The sequence below is a fragment of the Nylanderia fulva genome, unplaced genomic scaffold, assembly GCF_048542155.1.
Source record: "Nylanderia fulva isolate GAGA-0341 unplaced genomic scaffold, ASM4854215v1 Scaffold251, whole genome shotgun sequence".
Lineage (NCBI taxonomy): Eukaryota > Metazoa > Arthropoda > Insecta > Hymenoptera > Formicidae > Nylanderia > Nylanderia fulva.
Genome location: NW_028190316.1, coordinates 68,332 through 80,788, shown reverse-complemented (window position 1 = coordinate 80,788; position 12,457 = coordinate 68,332). Strand labels below are relative to the sequence as shown.

Sequence of the window (12,457 nt, the reverse complement as noted above, 5' to 3'; positions counted from 1 at the left end):
TAAGAAATTTCATTTGTTTGTGTGAGCTCTAACTAGTTTGCAATCAGTGCTGAAGCGCTTGCTCGCTCGCGCTGCGACAAGCAAGTGAGATGAGAACAGAAGAGTAGAGTAAGGTTACGGGGACACTGAGTGTTAAGAAGTGAAAGAGATCTACAAAAACAAATAAAAGGGTAGTATGTATAAACTTGAATTAGAATGTATTCATTATTTATCATATTGTATTATACGAGAATGGAGTATGAGTAGGAGAAGGCAGCCGTTTGAGTATGAGGACTGGACAACGAGGGGGCACACCGAGTTTGTCGAAGCATCGATGACTAGATAAGAATATTTTGTTGCCCAGGATATGTAAAAATTATCTACCGATAGCTGATAATGTGTATAGTTCTTTAGTATAGCTAATACTGTGTAATAGAAATTAAAGAGCTTAATCATTAAAAGAATTGCAGCAAATGCGTACACTCGGGTGGAAGCTCAAGCGGTCATGTGGAACACAAGCGAACACTGGACTGTCTGAAAACAGGCAGCATGTAACATACAGACATTAGTAAACATCTATTTAAACTATCCAAGGAACGGGAATCCAGGACCCAATACACATGTATTAAAAAACATCAGAGAAAAGATAGCAACACACCCGTATATTTTGTCGTGGGAGTGTTGGTATGGGTAATATCGTCCTAATGGGGTTTAATGAGCGCATACGAATCATTGGGGGGGGAATTTTCTAATAAGCTATGTAGACCAAAGATGCAATAATAATTACAAAACAATAATTTGATAAATCCAAAATTATTGATGATATATTTAAAAAAAGCCAACATCCCAAAAAAACAAGGGAAGAGGGAGGGAAAATAAATACAGATCATATTTTGTGGTACAGAGTAAGAACACACATCCAACACAGAGAATATTACAAAATATAGAACTGCACAACACAAGGACGAACTAAATGAAAAGAGAAAAAGGGTTATCAAAAATGCACAAAAGTAAGAATAGTCGCACAACTTGGTGGACGGAAATACATGGTACAATTAAGGAGGCATAAATCTGGCGGAAGGCACACAATAAAATAATAATAAGAAAAAGGGTTAAAAACAGTCTACATATGATCTGGGAGATTTACTGTGGGGAAATATCTTTAAGTTATTACGAGATTGTGTGGGAGGGACTGAATTGGTTGCACCACTTAAAGTTGGAGTGTAAATCATACAAAAATAATGATTTCGAATATGGTAAGTAAGACTAACCAGTGAGCAGGTATATACTGGTGGTGTAATTTCAATTCAACATCAGACAAAAGAAAGGGGGGGAAGGAAGGGGGGGAAAAAGGGGAAAAAGAAAAAATAGGAGAAGAGAAAAATCCAAAGAGACAGAGAAAAGACAGGTTGAACAAAGCTTCCTGACAGAAATGCAATCAAAACTGGCGTGAAGATTAGACACATGTATCGTAGACATGCCAATACTGAAATCTACTAGAGACAGGGAAAAATCGCCTTCCGGTAAAATATTTGGAGAGTGTAATGCATGACCTCACAGAGAGAAACACAACATCAACCAGTTAATTTACTGAATTCCCTAGTAATTTTATTCCCAATTTCCCTGGATACTTGTAGTAGTAAAATAAGCGAAGTTACAAATAACAATGAAAACTTTCCCAATCAGAATATTGCACTAGAAAATTCGTGTCAAACAAAGATACCAAAGAAAGAAAAAGATAATTTAAAAATTTTAAATTTTTTTGGAAAATGTTAAAAAAACAGAAACCAAGAAAGATAATTTAAGCCATTTGGGTTTGAAAGAGTTAAAAACCGAAAGATACACAAATTGAAAATCAACGTTTCGAAAATTTTCAGAGATCATTTTGGGGAAAAAAAGAGCAAAATGGATTAAAAAAAAAAACAAACATTCAAACAATGTAAAAAATCATAAAGATTATGAAAGTCTTATTAATTTAAAAAGCACCAAGAAATCAAAAAAGGAAAAAATCCTCTGATTCTGCTCGGGCTTAAGTTTAAAAATTTAAATCCCAATACAATTTTTGATTCCCATTGTTTATTTTGGTTTAAGAAAACAATTTTTGGGGGTTTTTTAAATTTTTATTTCATTTTATTTTGGGCCTTGTTCAATAAAAATCAATTTTTTGTTACTTAAACTTCGCAACAAAACCTTGAAATTCGGGGGAAGAACTTGTTAAAGACTTAATAAAAGGGATTAAATGTCGCAAACTGTTGAATCTCAGACCACCATCGTCTGACTCATTCATTGTGTCTCAGCGAAAAAATCGTTAACTTTGTATTTTAAATATTTGAGGTTGTAATGTATTGAAGAAGACGGGTAGTACAGTCAAAACGTTTACGGTGCATATTGGTTTCTCTAAGTGGATGAAAGGAGATTTAATTAGTATAAATCTTAGATCTTAGGTAATTTATGCTCGTTTAGTTGGCCTACAATATTTATTTCTTTTAATTTTCGTCAATTTTATTAAGTTAATAAGACTAAATTAGTTTTTAAGAAAAGAGAATTTTAAGTTCAAATAACTAGCTATACAATATAAAATATAATAATATAAGACAATAATATTAAGTAAACGAAAATAATATATTTAAAAACGCATTTTCTTTTACAATGTTTAATGCAATAATGTAATATTACATAGTTACTTTAGGCATAACAAAGATATAATAAAAATAATTATACAGTTGAATGTAAAAATAAATTTATTTTTTTTTTATTATTGCATTTTCTTTCTTTCTATTTTTACCTTTTTGACAATTGCATCATTATAGTATTTCTTTTATCAATTGCAATTTTTCTTCCATTATCTCTTCTATTATTTCTATATTAAAAACTTGTGTTTTATCAATTCTTTCAATATTAATATCTACTAATGATTCAGCAAAATCATCATTTATGAGACAAAAATTATGTAAAGCACAATATGACATCACAATGTTTGAAGTTTTTCCTATTTTATACACTATTATATATTTGAGCCTTCGCCATCGTCCTTTCAATAAGCCAAAAATATTTTCAATTTTTACTCTAATCTTGCTTTAAATTTTATTATATGTTGTCTGCATACGTGTAACATTGCCATAATCTTTAAAGAGAGTAAAAGCCATTCTTTTATGGGATATATTTTGTCACCTAATAAAGGTTGACCTGATGAGAAGTACTGAGAATATACATTTGCTTCAATTTTATTATATAAGTTTGAGTTACTTAATACTCTACAATCATTAGCTGATCCAGAATGACCCACATATACATTTGTAAATATATTATTTGCTGTACATATTCCTTGCAAAATTATTGAATGTGTACAATATCTATTTTGATAACATCTTTGATGTATACTTGGTGCTAACATTTATATGGCAACCGTCAATTGCTCCAATTACACCTTAAATATATAAATTATATATAATTAGCAATATTTAATTAATTATACACGGGGTGAAATGGTAGACCAGTAGGTTAAGTCGTAAGACAATACACCTAAGGTCCCAGGTTCGAATCCAAGTAGGGCCAATCACCCCACATGCCGGCCAGGAAAATGGTGAAGAAGGAGGAGAAGGAGAAGAGAGGAAAAGGAGGGAAGGAGGCTCGACGGAAAGGAGAAGGAGAAAAGGAAAAGAGGAAGGAGAATTGGAGACAGGAAGTAAGGAAATGGAAGAAGGAGGAAGGGAGAAGATGCGAGTGGAATGAAAAGGGAGCATAGAGGTTTGGGAACGCTCCTATCAGAAAAAAGCGCCAGGGGGAATGGATATGGAATTGGAGAAAATGCGAGTGGTTTAAAAGAAAACGTAGAGGTTTTGGGAACGCGAAATTTTATACTGGTAGTGAGAAACAAAAAGAGTTCTTAGAGAAAATGTTACATCTTTTCAAATATATTACAATAATTAATGCCAACGGTTCACGTGTTAATGTAAATATTAAATGTTTCAGTGCTGGCAGATTACAAATTAATAGTATAATGCAGTTATGGGATAAAAAATTAAAATTTTTTAATTTTCCTTATCTTCGAACACGAAGAATTAATTCAAAATTGTGTCGAAAATTTCTTTGATACTATTATGCAACAAGGTGGTAATTCTCTGAATCCGACATCGATTCAATTTATGCGTGCCTTTAAAAAATTACTCAGTATTAAATTTCTACAGCATTCTGAATCTCAAAATTGTGCTCACGATAATTACCAAATGTTAAATTTTATTAAGAAGCCGTGTTCAAGTAAATGTTTAAATCAAACTATTCCACTTTTGCCACGTAAAATTTTAGATATCCCAAACCATGATTACTATTCCATGGATCTGCCAGAGGAGAATGCGTTTACATATGTGTGTGGATGTTTGATTAAAAAGTGTATGGAAATTCATTCCTGTAATACATGTATATTATATGTAAATGAAAATAAAGCTGTTTTAGAGGACACTATATTATATTGTTCTTTTCGAGCTTATTCTAATGAAGAAAATAATTTATATGGCAATTTAAACGTACCAAATAGCAATTTTTGTTTTTATATCCATCAATTAGACGAATTATTTGTAAAAAAATTTTGAAAATAATTGTTTTTAAAAGAAATATTGGTAATTATTTTTTTCATTTAGTGCAAACTATACTTTTTGAACCGCTATGCCAAGATTTTTTTACTAATTTTTTCATAAAATTATTTTTACGTATGTGTATATATTTTACATTAACACAGCATAATAAATCATGCAAAAGCATTAGTAGGAAAAATAGGAAACTTCTAAATGTTTCACATTTATAAATCTTAATATTAAGTATACAGTCTTATTTTCATAATAAAAAGTGTGATTGCGCTTTAAATGAAATATTAATATTTATAACATTTGCTTATATATATCATACATTAACATTATTAACAACTTGATCTTATATATACATAATTTTTTATTAAAATTAATTTATTTTACATGTAGTAATATACTAAAAAGAGAGCAAAAATGAAGAAAGAGTAAAAAAAAGTTCAGATGGCAGTACTGTTATACTCGCTGATTTCGCGCATGCGTACTCCATTTTATGTTACACAAACATCAAAGGTGCCGACAGAGAGTTGTGCTATTGTATATACTGTGATATTACTTCTATAACAACTGTGGAACGCTAGCGAATTTTAAGCAACACTTACTGTAAACGCATTTTAATTAAGCGAAGAACTGTAGTGACATTGGTGCAACTGAACTTAAGACGTTTAAATAAATAGAATCTTATATAATACAAATTTAAACAATTAAAAAATGCGTAAAAAGATTTAAAACAAAACCTAGTACATTGTTTAGCAGAGCAATTGTACTTAAAAATATCTGCAAACATTTTTAAAAAGGATGGAGAGATGTAAACTAAAATGTGAAAAATAAGTTATTATAAATAACGTAACAAAAATTAAAAACCATCAAAACTTTTAGAATTATATACCAACTGCGAAACATTGAACCCGCAAAATATATAAAAAAAAAACTATGATCGACAAATGTAAGTATTGAAGGCTTGATCGACTAATATAATTTGCTGACGGTTTCTTAACTACGGAAAGGCATTCCGCCGTCAGGTTATCTGTCGGTGGGAGGTAATACTAAACACAAGCCAAGAAACTAACTATTATTTTTATTTTTATCGACAACAGGGGCTCTAAATCGAAGAATCGGGGGGTGGATCTAGCCATATACATTCCCGTAAAAGTAGAACGTTCCATCTTGCACGGTTCATTTGTTATTAATTTTTCAATTTTCAAAATGTAATATTCGTTTTTAAGAATATTTGCAAACATAAATGGCTGTAACTCGGGCCTTCGGTGCGTGATGTCGTTGGCACTCGCGTTTGTGCAAAAGGATAAGCTTCTATCTCCAACAGTTCCTTTGTTATTAATTATTCAAATTATTTTTTCAAAAAGTAGTAACTATTTCTTTTTTTGCTTTTTGTCGACATCAGGGATTCTAACTCGGAGAATCGGAGGACGGCCTCGCCATCTACGTTCCTGCGAAAGTAGAACGTTCCATCTTGCGCGGTTCATTTGTTATTAATTTTTTAATTTTTAAAATGTAATATTCTTTTTTAACAATATTTGCAGACATAAATGGCTGCAACTCGGGCCTTCGGTGCGTGATGTTAACACTCACGTTTGTACAAAAGAACAAGCCTCCATCTCCAACGGTTCTTTTGTTATTAATTAGTCAAACTATTTTTCAAATACATATACATATACAGGGTTTGTCAAAAGTATGAGTACCCCTGAATATCTCGTGAGGATGACGTTTTTAAAAAAATGTTAAAAATCAAATTGAATGCTTAAAACATCGCTAGTAATATTTAAAATAGGAACGATATATTAAATTCGACCCAAACTAGCCAAAGAAAATTTTTATTTTATTTCCACAACGTTTCGACCATTTGTTTTTGGTCTTTTTCAAGTGAGAAACTAGAATGATACAATTAATTAAGATTAATAAAGATAAACATTTTGATGTTAAACGCAAGAATTAAAATTTACATATTTTCTTAATAAAAGCGCAGTTAGTTGACACTGTTGTCATTATTAAACAATGTAATTATATCGGAATTTTTAAAACATTTGTTCGCGAACGCGCTGCGTGAGAGAGGATCGCGCGACACAACCTTCCATCTTATTCGTGTAATATTCTTTTGTCATCGCGACTGTTACGTTGCCCTTATCAGCCCTTGTAAAAAGAATATTATTTTTCATGTTAGAACTAGTTTACTTGAAGACAATAGCACCTATTCTATCATAAAAAAGAACCCATCCTCCAAAATAGAAAAGGAACTAAACGATATTCTTAAGAAATGGCAAAAAAAGGGTACATTTCTAATAAAGAATATTACTCACTACGTTCCAGCGACTCCCTTCTTCCAAAATGTTATGGTCTCCCAAAAATACACAAGGAGAATACTCCATTTAGAGTAATTGTGTCATCGATTAATACCACGCTTTACTCGATAGCCACATTTTTACATAAAATCATTTCAAATAGTATTCCTACGGGAAAAAGTAATGTAAATAATAGTTTTGAACTTTACAGCAAGCTAGCGGGTAAGAAAATTGGTGCGGAAGATATTCTAATATCATTAGACGTGGTTTCACTATTCACTAACATTCCGATAGATCTTGCAATAGAAAGTGTGAGCAATAGATGGAATTATATCAATACACATACATTAATTCCAAAAAATGAATTCATTTCCATGGTTAAATTTATATTGTCGTCAACATACTTAACATTCAATGACATTGTATACAAGCAAGTTTATGGCACACCTATGGGTTCCCCGTTATCGCCAATAATTGCTAATATTGTTATGCAAGATCTTGAAGAATCAATAATTAATGAATTGGACATCGGTATTGGAATATATTATAGATATGTAGACGACATTATTATGGTGGTACCAAAGAATAAAATTGATAGCGTATTGAATAAGTTTAATAGTTACAATCAACGACTACAATTTACGATTGAATACGAAATTAATAGAAGCATAAATTTTCTAGATTTAAACATTAAAATAATAGACAACATCATACACTTAGATTGGTTTCAAAAAAAGACATGTTCAGGTAGAGTACTATCTTTTTTATCGAGTCACCTTATGTGCCATAAAATAGGAGTAATTTATAATCTTATTAATAGGGCATTGTTATTATCTCATCCCATATATCATAAGAAAAATTTAGAACTGTGTATTAAAATATTATTGGACAACGGTTACCCTATTCATTTAATATTTAAAGAAATAAATAAGAGAATAAGAGTTTTAAACAATGGTCAGTTTAACAACAATAGAAAAAAAGAAATTGCAGAAGATAATAGCAAGAAAAAATTTTTCGTCATTTTATACATTAATAACATTTCTGAGACAATAGCATCGACAATAAAAAAATCAGATTTCAGAGTAGGATACCGTTGTCTAAATAATCTTAACAAATTAATTAAAGTCCACAAGGACAAAAACGTGCATAACAATAATAATAATGTTGTCTACAAAATTAATTGTAAGGATTGTGAAGCTTCGTATGTTGGGCAAACCAAAAGAAAATTACACACTAGACTAAAAGAGCATATGAATAATATTAAATTTGATTCCTCCAAGCATTCTGTGGTCTCTGAACATATTATGGATAAAAAACATGCTTTTGATTGGGATAACGTTAAAATATTTGATATTGAATTTAATTATTATAAAAGACTTATCTCGGAAATGATACACATCAAGGAACAAAGGCATGGTATAAATAATAACACAGACACCGAATTGCTTAACAACGCGTATTTCGACATTCTAGAAGAAATATCGAATTTTTAGACTTATGTAAATGTTTATTTTGTGACATCTGACACCTATTTATTCGACTTTTTAAAAGACTAGACAACAGTCAAGTACTAACAATAAGGCCAACAACAATTAGAAGCATCGTCATCTCAAGTTATTCGGAACAATTTGTAAGCATAAAGGTTCAATATTTTAGTAGTTAGTTTAATTTATAATTTTTAATCTTTTTTTCACATACACATTAGTGGAATCCTATTTTACAATTGAATAAATTCTTTAAATTCAGTTAACAAATATCAAATAATTTGGAGAAGATGAACATAATCATTGCCAGATCGAGGGACTTTCGTCAAATAACGATAAGTGGTTCATTTGGAGTAATGTATAAGTGTCACTCCAAGTTTTTATTAATAATTCTAATATATTTTATGAATAACCGGACGAATCATTCTGCTTCTAATTGGGTTCTTACTTTGTTGAACTATTTTAATGGTCTCAATTCATTGTAAATATATTTTGCGTTTTAACTATGACTCAACTATATAACTTATATTGACTATGTATTGCGGATTTTTTATTAGAATTTTATGTATTTATTTATTATCGTTATTTATTATCACTATTTTTTTGCGCACTGAAGAGGAGCAAGTAGAGCTCGAAACGTTTGTATAATTATTATTTCAAATTAAGAATTTTCTTCTCAATAATAAAATAATATCGTATTGCTCGTTACACATGGCCTTAATTTAATAATTTATCATTGTTTTTATTGTCATACGAGCTTGAGCATTGGTATGTGATGTTTTGATTAGGTATTAATAAATATTAAAATATACAAAAAAAATTTATCAATTTGACTCTGAAAAGTAAGTGACATGGTTCTCAAAGTGCAAGGTTTCATTTGACTTACAATTTTCTTCAGAAACACAGAAGAAAAAGGTATTTGTATATAGTTTTGTATATTCACTTCGTTGTGTGTAGAACTTTTAAAAATACGTTGAATCCTTATTCTAATCTAATCTTCTTCTAATGTAATTACTTTTCGTACTTCAAATGTTGTAGTAATTATTCTGTAAGAGCTTCGACATTATTTCTAAATGGACATCGAGAAACATCATAGTTTTTTGAGATCAGGCCGCCATGTTATTTTTCTGAGTCATTAACAAATTGGTACTCTGGAATTACGAGCAATTATTTTTCATTGTACGGGCTAGTATGAATTTCAAATCAAATCTCTATAAACGACTATTATATTTTGTGCACTAAGAATAACATATCGCACTTATTTTCTAGAATCAAATTGTTATCAGTTTTACTTATATGTATGTATATTCAATGTGAACTTGCACCTTGAATAAAATATCACAGTTACTTTTCATGGTAATATATTATTACTAAATTTAGATAATATACACTTTCGTATGTTCACTTTGCAACTGGCCACCCTTGAATAACATATCAGTGACTTTTCGTGAATAATTTATTATTAGATTCGTTTAAATTTTGAGTACCTTCTTTTGAACTATGGCCCTGGACCTTTTTCATTTTTTATGATTTTATACTGATGATTTTTAGAATATAAAAAAAAAAAAAAATTGTTAATCTTGGCTCGGAATTATTAGTGTTTACAATAAAAATCAAAATCTCGACGGCATCGTCGGAGCCGATGCGGATGATCATGCACAAAATTAATAATTAAAATGAGATCTTCAAGTCAAACTTCATTTTGTATAAAATTCTACAAGAATTTAATAGAAATAAATAGAATTTAATAAATGAGTTTGACTTGAGATCTCATTTAATTTATTTAATTTTTGTGCATGTCCATCACGCATAGGCTCCGATTGACCCGTCGAGATTTGATTTTTAATTTTAGAATGTTCTATGTGAACAAAGTTATCAACATATTTATGAGAAACTACACACACACCACACATCCACCGCACGCACGCAACGCACGCCCGCACCACAGTGGGAGCCTGAAACCCATTACGTGGCGCGTCCCCACGGTTGGCGGATAGGAGAAGGCTCGCTGATCATAGAGGGACGAGGCGCATCCTGCGTCTTCGGGTACCTGTGTGGTGCTTCCTCAACACGTCGAGGTGTTTGAAGGGAAATAAATATAATACTTCTCGCGGACCAAACAGCTTAGGGGAAGGAACCCCGAAATAAACCAAACATGGAGAGTGCAACCAATAAAACTGTACTTACGGTGCAAGGGAGGACATACCCTAGTACCGGTGTCTGTTGGGATGTGAGCAAGCTGAAGCGGGCTCCCTGGCGTCGTCATTAAGCAAAACCGCAGTGCTGCAGGATTTTGGTCACTTGGATCCTGTAGCGACTAAATGCTACAGTGACCAAGGCCTGAAAAGAAAATTCAACAAAATGAAGAAACGAAATCGAGACCCTTGTGGAGTTTATTTCAGGTAGAAGAAGAACCTACACAAGGAATTGAAGGACCATGGCGAAGAGCGCACTGAAAGCTCTTAAGGAATACAGTAGTGAGCGACATACTTCCTACACCGTGTCATGAGGAGGCAATGACTGGCAAGGATCGGGATGACACAAACATCTTCTCGATATCTCATCTTAAGACAAGTGTCAATAGTGTGAATACACCTGGAAAACGTGGTTGCTCGCCCTCACCGCCGGTGCCTGGCAAGGTGGCTAAAAAAAGAAAAGGGTACAAATCAAGAGAGGAGGGACCGCCCCCAGTCTTAAGAAAAAGACCTGGGCAACGGTGCAAAAAAAGGAAGAAGAATAAAAAGAAAAAGAAAGACAATAATACGTCAGAGAAGAAAAAAGGGTCATGCATCCGCGCAGCAACCCAAAGCGTCTGAATGGTGCTGAATGCGCTGCTCATTAGCGTTAAGTCCAGAGAAGTTCTACGCGGAGGATATCCTGAGGAAGAGTCGGTCAAGACGATACTCCACAAAAGGGACCATCGAGGATAACATTAAGAAAATGCGCAGGGACAAATGCGGGGCAACTGCTAGTCGTCCTCAACGGGAAGATCGGCGGATAGGATATGAGGCCACTGCAACAACGGAGGGCGGAGGATACTCATAAGAGGAAGGCCGACCGTCACCAGCAAACAGCAGGAGGCCATCTGGAAATTTAAGGATATTGAGGAACGACTTACAAAGGAAAGAAGAGTAGCTCGAAACCTTCAGAAAAGTGGCAGGTGATGCGCATCAATAGCAGAGACAACTGTCAAGTAGGAGAAAGGGGCAGGATCCAAATTGGTTTAGTTAACTGTCCCATCAGGGAGGTAAGCAGGCCCCTTAAGTGCTACAAATTGTTGGCACATAGGTCATATTGCCTAAACAGTGTAAGAGCGATATAGACCGATATAAGCTATGCTTAAAATGTGGCGGTAGTGGGTACAAAGTGGCTCAATGCACAAAAGATGTGCGTTGTATCTTGTGCATTGAAGCAGGAAATGAAGCAAACTGCGGACACATGGCAGGTAGTCCTAGGTGCGCAGTTTATCAACAAGAACTCCAGCGGCTAAACAAAATCGAAGATGAGGATAATCCAGCACAACTTAAATAATTGTGAAGCGGCACAGGATCTGCTTATGCAGACGGTAAGAGAGACAACGCCCGACATCGTGATCATCTCAGAGCCGTACAGGATGCTTGAGACTGACTTATGGGCGGCTGATTCCACCGGAAAAGCTGTCATGTGGGCTTGCGGAAACTTGCCCTTTCAAGACACCATTAATAGCACGCAGAAAGGATTTGTGAAAGCAAAAGTAGGTAACATCCATTTCTACAACTGTTATGCTCCACCAAGTTTAACCATTAAGAAATTCACGCACTTCCTGGAATTATTAGTCAAGGATGCTAAGGAACATCATCCTGTTGCCATTGCGGGGGATTTCAATGCGTGGGCAATTGAATAGGGTAGTAAACGTATCAACTCAAGAGGTCAAGTATTATTGGAGGCAATGTCCAGCCTGAACATTGTGTTACTGAACACCGGAGAAGAACCAACCTATGAGAAAGGGAAGAAGAGCTCAATAGTGGACTTAACTCTCATTAGCAGCTGTCTGATACGAGGAAAGTCATTGTGGAAGGTTTCAGAAGAGTACAACCACAGTGATCACCGATTAATTCAATGGGAGGTCTCAACAGGA

The 12,457-nt window shown here is 33.2% G+C and overlaps 1 protein-coding gene across 1 annotated transcript; it reads left to right on the top strand.

The window, feature by feature from the left end:
* Positions 1-11,842: 11,842 nt before the first annotated feature.
* Positions 11,843-12,223, top strand: LOC146722942 (uncharacterized). Its single transcript, XM_085483505.1, has one exon. The coding sequence runs from the start codon at positions 11,843-11,845 to the stop codon at positions 12,221-12,223; it is 381 nt and encodes a 126-aa protein (XP_085339631.1).
* Positions 12,224-12,457: the final 234 nt, after the last annotated feature.

Excerpts from the sequence above, each read along its gene's own strand:
- LOC146722942 (XM_085483505.1), top strand. The coding sequence starts at position 11,843 with ATGAGGATAATCCAGCACAACTTAAATAATTGTGAAGCGGCACAGGAT.